Raw genomic sequence first — 13,660 nt, 5'->3', positions numbered from 1 at the left:
CATATCATAACCATATCATATAGTACCCAAAAGCTCCTTGGAAACCATCAGGATCCATCAGATTCCATCAAACAACTAGTGCATTTAGCATACACTTAACAGAGGCAACTAATACATTAGTTATATAGGCTTCTGCTACTGTCTTCTGATCCGTTACATGAATTATTAGATGCCTTTCATGAGTCTTCAACTTTATATTTTAGATATGGTTGTAGGTACTAAGAAAATGTATGATTTAGTGTACATCAGAATTTAATATTGTTTTATGTGTATGCAACATGTAGGACAGTGATGAAAACAGGTTTGGAGTCTGTTAAGATGGCCTTGAGGACATTTTTGGATAATGCTGCAGAGGACCTGGAAAAGACAATGGAGAACCTTAAGCAAGGGCAGTTCACACATACCAGGAGTCAACCAAAAGGGGTGACACAAATAATTAACTACACCACTGTGGCCCTCCTGCCAGTGCTGTCTTCCTTATTTGAACACATTGGACAGCATCAGTTTGGAGAAGACCTGATATGTAGGTATTTAGATAAAAATGCATGGTATTTCCTTAGTGCTAAATGTGAACTATTTTGTGTTTGAGATCAGAAAGCTTTGCATCTAATATTCAACACAATTTAAATGTCACTGCTCTAAGCCTGCAATCTTGTGCTATCCAACTGATAACTTCCATGAGCCCCAGCTACTAAGGTGAAAGGTCATGGATGATGGGAGTTGTCACCTCAAAACTTTGGGCGCCTACTGAGTTGAGAAAGGCTGCTTTAGTCAGGGTCTCAGTTGATCTCAATGATTTTAGAATAAGGACTCTAGAGTCAGTTTCTTTGGGTTTAGCATCCTCAATATGTTCTGCTTGTAAAATGATGGAATTTAAACAAGGCAGTTTGTTCTCTTTCTTCCTTTATATGCAAATGAAAAACAGTTTTGAGTGGCCGTATCTTTAGATATCTGTGAATGAATATCTGCTCAGCTTGAGACTCACCAAGCTTAACAGCTGTATATTATGTGTTCATAAGTTCTTGACAATGCACTCATAGAATCATAGAATACTAGAGTTGGAAGGGGCCATGAAGGCTATCAGGTCCAACCCCCTGCTGTTGCAGGACACCAATTTATACCATCCCACTCAGATGGCTGTCCAGTCTGTTTTTGAATGTCTCTTTTTCCTTTTTCTCAGTTTCTTTTTGAATGTCTCTGTGCCCACAATTTCTCTAGGCAACTGGTTCTACTGTTGCATTGCTCTGACAGTGAAGAAACTTCCTGATATCTAGCTTGAATCTGGGTTGCTGAAAATTGAATTGACTATTCTGTGTCCTACACCCTGGTATAAGCAAGAAGAGATTTTGACCTTCCTCTTTGTGATAGCCTTTGAGGTACTTATAGAGTGATATCATGTTCCTGCTCAGCTTTCACTTTTCAAGGCTGAACATGCCCAGTTCTTTTAAGTCTCTCTTCATAGGGCGGTGTTTCCAAAACTTGGATCACTTTTGTTGACCCTCCACTTTTGTTGCCCTTTCTGCATGTTTATTAAATCTTGGTGCCCAGAACTGGACACAGTATTCCAGATTTGCTCTGACTAGTGAGAAGAATAGGGAAACTACTACTTCTCATGATTTGGAAGTAATCTTTCCATTAATGCATCCCAAAATAGCATCCGCCCTTTTTGCAGCTGCATTGCATTGTTGTCTCATATTTAGCCTGTAGCCTTTTTCTTTTGCAGCACTGTTGAGCCACGTATTTCCCATCTTGGATCAATGCATTTGGTTTCTTTTTCTTAGGTAAAGGACTTGTCCCTATTGAATCTCATTCTGCTGCTTTTAGCCCAGCATGCAAGTTCACTAAGATCTCCCTAGATATTCATTCTGTCTTCTAGGGCTATTCCACTCAGTTTTGTATTGTCAAGACTGATTTTTTACATAATTTCTCCAGAATCTTTCCAGAGGATTGATGTCAGACTAACTGGTCTGTAGTTCCCAGGTTCATCCTTTTCCCCCTTTTTTGGATGAGGACAATGTTAGCTCTTTCTCCACTCATCTCCTGTTTTCCAAGATTTATCGAAGATAATAGCCAGTGGTTCTGAGAGTTCCTCTGCTAGCTCTTTTATGACTGTGGAATGGACCCCAGAGATTGGGCTCCATCGTTGGACCCTGGAGATTTAAATGTGTTTATTCCATCTGAGAATTCCTTGGCCATTTGTCTGTCAATCTTGGGCTGCCATCTCTCACTTTCACCTTGTATTTCCTCTTGGTTGTAGATTTTCTTGTGCAAGAAGACTGGGGCGGAGTAGTAATTGAGCGCCTCTGCCTTTTCCTTGTTGTCTGTTATCACTCTGCCATCCACTTTAGGTAGCTGGGCATGTTTCTCTTTCATGTCTTTTGTTTTGGATGTATCTGAAGAAGACTTTCTTGTTGTTCTTAGCATCCCTTGCTATTCTCAGTTCACTTCTTGCTTTAACCTTCCTGATGCTGTCCCAGCTATTCCTTGCTATTTGTTTATATTCTTCCTTTGTGCCCTGGCTCTGCTTCCAACTCTTGTACACATTCTTTTTTTTCTTTCAGGTTGTCCCTTAACTTTGTGGGGCCGAGTGGGCTTCCTCTGCTGTCCTCTACACTTTTTTTCTTGATGGAATTGTTTTTCTTGATGTGCTTAGAGAATCTTTTTCAAGATTTCCCACCTCTCTTGGACTCCTTTTCCCTGAAAAGTGAGTTGGCATGGCACCTCCCTCCCTCCGTCACATTTACTCACACACACACACGTTTTTGTCATTTCAGGCAGATAACAAAACTAAGATGTAGGCAACACAATCCTATAGTGATTGCCTGGTCAATGACTGAATAAAGAATTGATTGATTGATTGAATTCTGTGGTGACCATCTTGAGGGCTGTAAGATTCCTGGCTATGGGGTTGGGATATTTGTCTGACTTTGTTGTTGAGGATTTGTACTCAGAGGACCCTCCACCACACTACCTGATAAAGAAAAAACTACACTGGCTGTTTTCCTGAGGTTGTAAAGGTGATCCCAGAGAAGGACTTTTGTGGGCATTCCCAGGGGCAGGGAAGGGGACAGTCTTTTTCCGTAGTGCTCAGAAGCACTATACTTTGATGGCCAAAAATGGCTGTCCAGATGCTTTCACACCTTCCCTCTGCTCCCACTCTTCATAGGATACAGGGCTATTACAGGCATCTTCATAGGATTGCACCCCTCTTCAGTTTTTGAAAGGCCACCATAGATGTCTTGTGAACTATGTTTAACTTGGTGGATCTCAAGTTGTTCTGGCATGTTACCATTGTTCAGTTGTTCAGGCATTTGTTACCATTCCTTTATTACAGGCATTGTATTTCTGACAATACCATCTGTATAACTTTTTCAGAGAGGTTCTTATCTCCCTTATTGGAGAAGATGGGTGATTATGTTTGTGACCCAACCAAGCAAGATATACAGGATATTTTTCTTTGAAAGCTAAAAAAACGAAAATAAAACTGGCAATTTCAGATGCTATAATGCTATTTAATATGCACTACCAAGAACTTTGAGGACGCAGTTCCATGGTGGAATTTATGCACTGCATGCAGGATGTCTCAGGTTCCATCTCTGCACGCCATGATAATATAATGCATTCAGTTGATACTACTGTGGTATGAATCATACCTATTAACCTAAGATTTTTTTATTATTGAGAAGATTATGAACTAGAGAAAGTTAGCAAGCACCATCTCCCATCAGCATATTTTTGGGTTATCATATTTTAATAAGTGCCCATAAGATGGAACTTAAACTCAAACTTGGTGTGTTTAATTTTGGAATATCATTTTATTTGATCAACTTGTGTTTTTGCATGTGTATAATAATGCCACATGTTATACAGAATTTGCTGTTGTAAGTTGTTTTCTGAAGATTTTATTTTCCCTTTTTATTTACTTTCTGTATATTTTTTAATTTGTCTTCCTCCTTTTCTTAGTGGAAGATGTACAAGTTTCTTGTTACAGAATATTGGGCAGTTTATATGCTCTGGGGACCAGCAAGAGTATCTATGTGGAACGGTAAGCAGGCAATGTGTATTGCTAGCAATGTCTCAAAGACAGTATCCTGACTCTATAGAAATCCGGGAGGAGTTATCCATCACTTCAGTTAAACAATTTAAACAAACCTTTTAAATGTTCTATCCTGCCAGACATGATTTAATAGAGCCCATGGGCAGTAGACAGCGGAATTGCAGTTAATAAGATTTTATAAAATAACAATACAAGAGCTATAATTTGATAGCAGAGCAAATTGGAAAAACCTTGCCCACAGATTGAAGATATACCGTATTTTTTGCTCTATAAGACGCACTTTTCCCCCCCTCAGAAGTAAGGGGAAATGTCTGTGCGTCTTATAGAGCGAATATGTGTGTGCAGTAAGTCTGTCAGATGTGCAGCCCATGGGGAAGTGACAGGGAATGTGCCTGTGATTATGTGCCCATTTGATTCAGAATATTTTTTTTCTTGTTTTCCTCCTCTAAAAACTAGGTGCGTCTTATGGTCAGGCGCGTCTTATAGAGCGAAAAATATGGTAAATGCTCATGCTACCTTATGTAACCATTATGCCCCTATCTCCAGATACGTACTGGAGCAAAATAAAATGGGTTTTACTAACCTTCCAGGAGTAAAATATCAAGTTGAATTAGTGGGCCTGTTTGGTTGAGGGGCTTGTCTAATGAGGCTGCTGCTATGGATCATCATTTTCTTGTAGTTGGAAATCTGAAAAATTGTATGACCATCTAGATACTTTCAAACAGCCATAGGATTACTTGGTTAATTGTTACTATGAAATGCTGCGTTTAAAAGCTTCTGTGGACATTTCTGGTGAAAGGTAGAACAGACATCTTTAAAATATATAGCTATCTAATATTAACATGGTATCTGTCAGGGGTTGTTCTGCAGCAGTATCTACTCAGTGGGCATTCAGTCACTATATTTGCAATAATTAGATTAGAGGTAAGGAATAGAGATAGAGATAGGTAGATACAAAATAGTGTGCTCAGGGAACATTAGTTATTGGGTGGTTTAGGAATGCAATAAACAAGTACAGACTGCTTGTGAAGTTTAGAATGATACTGAACTATGTAAACCTGGAGTAAGAGAAAGTATTTAAATAACAATGAGAAATTTTAATTTGCAGGCAGCGCTCAGCTTTAGGTGAATGCCTAGCTGCATTTGCTGGTGCCTTTCCTGTGGCATTTTTAGAAACTCACCTGAACCATCACAACATATATTCTATTTACAATACCAAGACTGCGAAAGACAGAGCAGGTACATAAAATGACTGCAAATTTAAATATCTTTAGACATTGAATTTCATACATTATTCAGATTGCATTGCATTGCTTATTTAAGTGGTTTAAATAATTCCAGGAAACCGTTTCTTTTGATGTTGCACAAGGGGTTGCTTACCCAAACACAAAAAATTTTTTGGTAGCTCTAGTTCAATTTGGATAGTACGCAGTATCAGATAGAGGCTTTTCAGTTGATAAGCCACTTCAGTATCAATTATTAAATATTCACCTAATTCCAAGTGGATATTTGGAATATTAAGGTGAGTGCTGATCCAAAAGGCTTAGTCCCAATCTTCAATGGGGAATATGAAGTTGAGGGGGAAGTCTGAGCTTTTCCATTGTATCAAGGAGCATAAGTTACTTATGCAAGACTGATGGCTGAATGATATTTATAGAAAAACAGTTTGACCATAACAATAATTCCTAATTTTTCATGATGGAAATTGGACACAATGAATGTTGAATTTGCACACTCTCCCACTCCTGTCTTTTCTTTTGGTGTGTCTGTAAGGAAGAGATCAGAAGCGCTTGCTTCTCCATTCGATTAGCTTCAGCTTAGTGTACTGTCCAAACCCCCAGTTGTGATTAATCTTAATTATGGTTTCTGAAAGAAGCCAATTTCATACCATGGTTATAGAGTTTTGATCTCCTTGCATTCTTGCTAGTAGAGGGAAGAATGAGAGCTGCTGTTCATTCCCCTCATGATAAACCAGGTTTTATAGAATCAGAGTTGGAAAGGACCATTTAGAACATCCAGCCTCCTGCTCAGGATGCTGATACACCCTGGTCCCCCACAGCTCAGAGACCTGACCACCAACTGTGTTGTCCAGTGAACTCAGTATTCAAGATGAGGTCTATCCTGCACCAAATAGAGTGAAATTACTGCTTCCCATAATTTAGGAACTATACTAAAAGTATAGAAATATTCAATGTAAAATTACATTTGCCTTTTTTTGAAGCCACATCATGGAGCTAACTCATGTTCAGCTTGTGTTTGACTACAACTCCAAGATCCGTCTCACAGATACTGTTGTCAAACTATTGTAAACCTATGCATTTGAGTTTACTTCACCAAATGAAGAACTTTGCACTTAGCTCTGTTAAATTTTATTGTGATTTTCTGCCTGGTTTGCTAATCTATCAAGGTCAATTCCAACTTTTTCCTTGTCTTCTAAGATATTGGCAATCCTGTCTAATGTTTTGTAATTTACATATCGATCAGCATTTCCTAAGCTCTTCCTTCAAGCCATTAATTAAAAAAAAAATGAAGAGCACAGGGCCCAGAAGTTGACCCTGTGGCATCCCACTCAATTCTTCTTTCCAGTTTGATGAGGAATCAGATGAGTACTTTTGCCCTCTTTTTACTTTGTACATATCTTGAGAAATCCCTTTTTGTTATTGTTAGCAACCCTTGCTAACTTGAGCCCATTATGAGCTTTAGCTTTTCTGAGACTATCTCTGAAATTCCAGGCTATGTGCTTATATACTTTCTTAGCATCTGCCCCTTGTTCTACCTCCACCTCCCCACTCTCTCTCTCTGTTTGATTTTCAGATTATTGCTAAGCTTTTTATGTAGCCACTCTGGCTTCTTCTGCTGGATTCCTTTTTTCTTTTTTAGAATTGTTTCTAATTGAGCCTTTAGTACCTCCTTTTTAAAGCCTACTTATTCTATTTATCATTGCTCCAAGTTTATTAGAATCAGATTTCTTGAAGTCCAAAGTGCACGTCTGATGCCACTCAGCTTCAGTTTTTCTTAAAATCAAGAACTTGAACATTATATGGTCACCTTTCCCCAAAGTTTCTGCTATTTTCACCCTTATTATCTCCTTGCTATTTAGCAGAATCAAGTCAAGGATGGCTGATCCTCTTGCTCCTTTCTGGAGGAGAAAGATGATAGCAAACTAAAAGGCAAGGTCTTTTGAACAAGTTATGTGCTTCAATTGCTATATTTCACTTCTGTGAAATTTCCCATCAAGTCCATATATACTTATTAAGTCCTCTTTACCTTTCTGAATCAAAAGTTCATGCTCATCCTGTTGATTTTCCATAGTCTTAGCAGTAGTTGTGAGGTACTGAAAACAATGAACATTTTGCTCTAGTGACATCTCTGCATTTTAAAAAGAGGCTTAACAGACCATCTACAGCTGTTTATCTTGTTTCTGCTACAGTGCATGAGTTCTTATTTGAGTCATTCCCTTTCAAATTTCATCTTCATCTGCCACAAGATTCAGTTTAAAGCCCTCCTCATCAAACCAATCATTCTTTGGACAAACACATCCTTCCCAGTCTTCAGGAGGTTTGAAGGATTGCCTTTCTACTTTCATTGCATTTGCTTCTTTACTTTTCAAATAGTTTGAATTAAAGTGGCATAAAGAATCATAATGAATATTAAACAATGAACTGAGAAAAGTATTAAGTAAAAATATTAGTGATATGTGGAAAAGATGTATGGAAAATGTAGAAATCTAATAATTTGTTCGCCGGTGTCATTAAACAATTTTTTAAAAATAGTGGTCACTGTTCTTTATTTTAGGTATCAGTTTGCCAAACAGTGTAGAAGAGCTTTGTCCAAACATTCCTTCTTTGGAGAAGCTAATGGAAGAAATTGTGGAATTAGCTGCATCTGGCATTCGCTATACACAAATGCCTCATGTAATGGAGGTTGTGTTGCCCATGCTTTGTAGTTACATGTCACATTGGTGGGACCATGGACCTGAAAATAATCCTGACAAGAGTGAAATGTGCTGCACAGCTTTGACTTCAGAGCATATGAATACCCTTCTGGGGAATATACTGAAAATCATACATAATAACTTGGGCATAGATGAGGGAGCCTGGATGAAGAGATTGGCAGGTAAATTAAAAGGAAATTAACATATATTACTTGATTGCATTTTTGCTTTGATTTCTTTGCTATGTAAATACTCAGTATTACCTTGTTTATTAATCTAAAAAGGAGTATTTTTAAAGTTAAAAATGTAAAGGAACTTATATCAGTAGAAGTATCTAAAAGTCTTTTAAGAAGGCAACATAGAATTGGAAGGAACCAATGAAGTAGAAGCTATGGTAACCTGAATTATGAGGTGTAAGGTGGTTTTGGTAGCGTTCTGCCCAGGCATTCAGTAATCATAGAAAGTTATTTTCTTTACACTCACAGTTCTGTCAGAGGCAATCACCAGCTGTCAGTTCCAGCTGTCAGTACCTGTGTGAGCATGCAGAGTCCAGTGCTCAGTCTCCCTGAATATACTACTTCACCAAAAGTTTCACCGAACACTTGTGTTTCCATATGGCATTGCAAGCATTACTGGATGGTGATCAGTGGTCTGCAGTGGCTCTGGGGGACTCCCCATGTTTATATACAGGGGAGTGGGCTCTATGAACCACTTTCCTATCTTTGGGCTTGGGAGGGAAATCTATGTCTCAACCTTCAGCCCAGGGCATTTCTGTCCTGCCCTCTTTTGCTGATGTCACGCCCAAGGAGATATCCTGAAATCACTTTCTCCTTTAGAGCCCTGTTCCTGCTGTTGTCCCATCAAAGTCACATCTTCTCGCTGAGGAAGATTAGCCATTTCATTCTACCCCACTGCCCTGTCCACCAGGTGGTGGGATGCCAGGTGATGCGGAATTATTTGGATTTCTGTTGAAGAAGCTGAGCCCCTGCACCTGAGCAGAAAGTATCCCATCCTCCTCTGAGCTCAAACCTGTGCCTAAGGTTGAAGAGATCTGGGCAGCGGCAAGAAGAAAGATTAGAAAAGTAGTAGATGGACAGAAAACAGTAGATGTCTCCAAGTATAACCACTATCTTGACAGTGATAGGGTGGTTTGGGGAAGGAGCGCATTAGCTGTAATATAGACTTATAATTGTAATAAATAGGTCCTGTTATGGAGCCTAGTATCTTTTATTATTCTTTCACATATTAGTATGCTGTGATATTAATGGATTCCTTACATAGTGTTTTCTCAGCCTATCATAAGCAAAGTGAAGCCCCAGCTTCTGAAAACACATTTTCTGCCACTGATGGAGAAACTGAAGAAAAAAGCTGCAACCGTTATATCTGATGAGGAACACTTAAGAGCAGAAGGCAGAGGAGACATGTCGGAGGCAGAACTCCTCATCCTAGATGAGTTCACTACGCTAGCACGGGACCTTTATGCCTTCTACCCATTGTTGATTAGATTTGTGGACTACAACAGGTACATGCAGAGTTGGTTTATAAATGTCTTTGGGACCTCTTGGTGGATAAGTGGGGGTTCTACAAATCTGACCCACAAGCTGTAATTCTCTGCCAGATTGGTTACATAACCAGATTCTTGGCCTTTAGTTGAAATGTATAATGCAGAGAAGTATATGTCAAAGCTTCCTTATAAAAAACTAGAGTCTCCCCACAGATGATGTCCTGTGATGAAAGAAAAACAATGATGTTTAAAATACTGGATAATTTTAAAGGAATCTGGAACTGGAGGGGATGACTCTTTGTTAAAGTGGAAATGCTAATTGGGCAGAAGCCTTGCTTCTTAGTATGTTTAGCTTCTTGGTAGAGTGTTGCAGTGTATACAGAGAATCAAGTCAATTTGGTGTCAAATTACTAGTCAGGGTTACCCAGTAAACTTCATAATAGAGTGCAACTTGAGCCTGGGCCTTCCCTGCCAAGGGAGCACTGCCATTTTTAAAAATGAAAAACACTTTTGAGTGGTGGTGCTTCTAAGCTGTGAGTGTTCATAATCCTCTACCCATCAGCACTTCATGTCATATTATCCTCAACCTATTTTTTCCTCTTGTAGAGTTTCTGGGTCATCTTTATGATATAAAGACATGTTTGGAAATGCACCTGGGGAAAGAGGGGGGATGGGACATGCATTTAGAATTGAATAAATAAGTAACAAGCAAATGTTAAGGACCCTTTCCAGTTAGTCTTTTGTTCTAACTCACTTGAAACTTTCTTTAATTTTTAAAAAGTATGTTGGAGTTTGCTTGTATGATCTTTTAATTTTAAACATTGTGTTTTAGCAAAGGCAGGTTTACAATGGAGTATACCTGTCTGCTACGCTTCTTAGGTTCACACTGTACATTTTTAGATGTGCACGTAGCATATCCTAGTTGTATACAATCACAAAGCTTAATGTTTTGCCTTGTATTTTGTCAACTTGGTTTTCCTTAAAAACCAAACCAAAAACTTTGCCATAATAAATACTATGGAAAAGTAAACGGGGGGGGGGGGGACCTTTGCCAAAATTTCAAGAAGATTGTAGAAAAGAAAGAAACCAATCAACCTCTGAACCCAATCTATAGTATTCCAAAAAGTTAAAATAAATTCTCACTCATGTTCCCTTAAAATACTGTTTTGTCTAGAATAATAATAGTGATAAACTAATATTTTTTATTTAATTTCAGAGCAAAGTGGCTAAAAGAACCTAACCCAGAGGCTGAAGACTTATTTCGTATGGTTGCTGAAGTATTCATTTACTGGTCAAAATCTCATGTAAATTTATTATTTTTGCTTATGCCATAATTAACAGAAAGTTGCTATTAGGATGGATGGGATGAATGTTCAAGGGTCCAGTGTGTGTGTGTGTGTGTGTGTGTGTGTGTGAGAAAGTAGAGACTCAAAAGGCCAGTTTGTATGACAGGACAGCCCATCATGGGTTAATTTACATGAAAGGAGCTGTGGCACATTCTGACCTGTATTAAAAATATGCTACCCATCACCAAGAGTTCTTTGTGTATCACACTTATGGGCTTTGTGCCTGCATGGAGCCCGTTAGAAAGATTTCCTAGCTAAGTGCCTTTTAGTGGGAACCCCTTTCCCACCCTAGTATTTGGTATATACAGTGATTTTTTTGTAAAAAAAAAAAAAAAAGGTGCCGGAACTCACCTCTTGGGGTCACACTTCTACACTAAAAAAGATTTTCAATTCACCAACTTTTTTGGAAATAAATAGGGGAAAGGGCAGGGACGAGGGAGGGGAAAGCCCAGTTGCAACACTGAGGAAATATAAAGAGACCTTCAGCCTGACCCTCTAAAGAGGCGGCGAGGAGAAGCCAGCCCCACAGCAGCCATGGCCCTGCTCAGAGGTAAGGCTCCGATGCGGGTCTTTGTTTCGAATGCCTCCTCCTACATCGAGCTCGTTTTCATGCACTGGATCTTGCAAATGTGCCCTCCGCGTCCTTCCTCCTTCACAGTTGTGGGTGCAGCGTGGTAAACTTCATAGGAGCAGCGTTTGGTTTTGGTCCCAGCAGAGGCAGTAGAGCAACTGAATTCCCAAGGCAGGGGGAAATGCTCCTTTCCATGACCCCGCCCGTTCCGGCATCTCTTGTGGCTCCCCGCCAGGCGCCCCTCACCCGCCTCTGGGTGCCCCCGCTTGCACGCGCTTGCCATGCCTGGACGTGGCCTGGATCCTGCAGCGCTTGCCTTCTAGCATCCTTCTTCCTCTCTATCGTCCTCTGGTTTTGGTGGAGCGCGCTTCTGCAGGCTGGAAGGCTGGCCCAGAAGGAGAAGTAGGGGAAAAGCAGCGTCCTGAGCCGAGCAGTGCCCTCGCAAGCAGCACAGACACACACGCAGCCCACAGGCACTATTTTAATGCTTTTTGCTGCCAACCTGCCCAACAGGACGATTCACAATCACATGGAAAAATCTGTCAAAAAAAAAGGTGCCAGAACACTGTTCTGGTGCGTTCTATGACAAAAAAAGCCCTGGGTATATATGAGAAAAGTTGCCACCTGTTCCCTCACTATTTTTTAAATCACCTTTTGCCCTTCAGGAAGTTCTATCTCTTTCTTCTTTCGTGAGTAATTTTGTTCCTCCATGCTTCTTATTTAAAAATCTTCTGACAACCCCTGACAATTTCTGGCACCTGTGTATGTCTCCTATTTTTTCAGTCTTTTTCTTTCTGACTGATGGAATCAAATGCACCTTTCCATAAATGCATGTGGTGCACCAGTGGTCCAGATCTGATTTTTCTTCCAAAAGTAATATGCTCTGTTCATTTAAATCAGGACATAGTTTTGCTGGCAGTTTTTGCTTCCCAATCCAACCTGATAGTCTAGAATGGGATGGTGTAAATTGGTGTTCTGCAACAGCAGGGTTTTGGACCTGATGGCCTCATGGCTCCTTTCAACTCTATGATTCTATGATATTGTGTACTCCTGACATCCATAGAGCCCTGGTGTTCTACTGGTCCAGGACTAAGTCCTTTCTTCTGTCTCAGAGATTTTTATTTGTTACAAAGACAAGAATAAAGGATAGCCTCTGTTGCTCCTGAGGCTAGTGGTGAGGAGGATCTGTCTCACATATGACTGCAGCTTCTGGTGCACATCACATGATCGATGGTGAGATCAGCTGCTCTGCATCCCAGAATCCTTATGTTGGACCTCTGTAAAGCAGCACCTGGTCAACTTCTTCAGCCTTTGTGAGGCATTACAAACTTGATGTCTACCAGAACTGACTATACCTTCAACAGTCCTCTCTCATCTGTGCTGCAATGATTACACTGTCCCAACATCCTGCAAAGAAAGTGGGCTCCTAGCCTTCCCAAGCATTTGCAGACTTGATTTCAGTTCAGCTCACTTCCTTGCCAGGGCCAAGGGTGGGAAAGAAAGGCAGGTTGCTTACCTGTAACTGTTACTCTTCAAGTAGTCATCTGTGCATTCACACAACCCACCACTGATACTCTAAACTCTAACTTTTGCTATACCACAATTAGGTCTACAGTTTTGCTCACAATACATAGATTGGGTCTGACTAGGGTGAGGGTTGGTCAAAATGATCTTCCCTCAGTCCCAAGGTCACAAAATGATCTCGAGTTAACTGATGAAATGGACAGGAATTCATCCCATAAGTACTGAATACTAGGGTTGGGGAGAGGTTCCTACTAAAATGCTGTTAGCTAGGAAATCTTCTCAACAACTAGTTTCATGCGTGCATGGAGCCCATGTGTGTGAATAAACAGATGACCACTCAAACACACTTAGAGGCAAGGAAGCTGCCTTCATCATGTGTTGTGGGTGATGAGCATTATTCGAGGGCTAAGCAACCCTTGCATAACCCATGATCCATTGCACAGTTCTGTAGTGATATGGGAAGGATCTGGTTTTGGGATGGGAATCGCATCTCCTTGCCTCAGCTCCCCAGATTCCAGCCCACTTCCTTTTTGTCTGAAGTCTGCCTTGCACCAAACATTCACATGGTCATGCAGCAGAAAGTGAGTCCTCAAGACCAGCCCGTGCGCATATTGCCTGCCTCCCACACACATACTGTTCAGTTGGAGTTCTGCCTCTGCACATGTGATTTGGTGGGCTTAGCATTCTTTGCATGAAGAATTGCATACAGTGGTACCTTGGCTCA

The 13,660-nt window shown here is 40.3% G+C and overlaps 1 protein-coding gene across 10 annotated transcripts in view; it reads left to right on the top strand.

Moving 5' to 3' along the window:
• Positions 1-13,660, top strand: part of RYR2 (ryanodine receptor 2) — a 373,600-nt gene that overhangs the window by 265,433 nt on the left and 94,507 nt on the right. For all 10 annotated transcript variants that reach the window (XM_044419812.1, XM_044419847.1, XM_044419795.1 and 7 more), the window contains 6 exons: positions 285-523; positions 3,964-4,045; positions 5,166-5,296; positions 7,853-8,173; positions 9,273-9,513; positions 10,712-10,799. In XM_044419812.1, coding sequence (XP_044275747.1) covers positions 285-523; positions 3,964-4,045; positions 5,166-5,296; positions 7,853-8,173; positions 9,273-9,513; positions 10,712-10,799 — 1,102 coding nt within the window. The remainder of the gene's footprint in view (positions 1-284; positions 524-3,963; positions 4,046-5,165; positions 5,297-7,852; positions 8,174-9,272; positions 9,514-10,711; positions 10,800-13,660) is intronic.

The sequence above is a fragment of the Varanus komodoensis genome, unplaced genomic scaffold (assembly GCF_004798865.1).
Source record: "Varanus komodoensis strain SLA01 unplaced genomic scaffold, ASM479886v1 scaffold1, whole genome shotgun sequence".
Taxonomy (NCBI): domain Eukaryota; kingdom Metazoa; phylum Chordata; class Lepidosauria; order Squamata; family Varanidae; genus Varanus; species Varanus komodoensis.
Note: the sequence above shows the minus strand (reverse complement) of the source record. Positions and strands in the feature narration are given on the sequence as shown.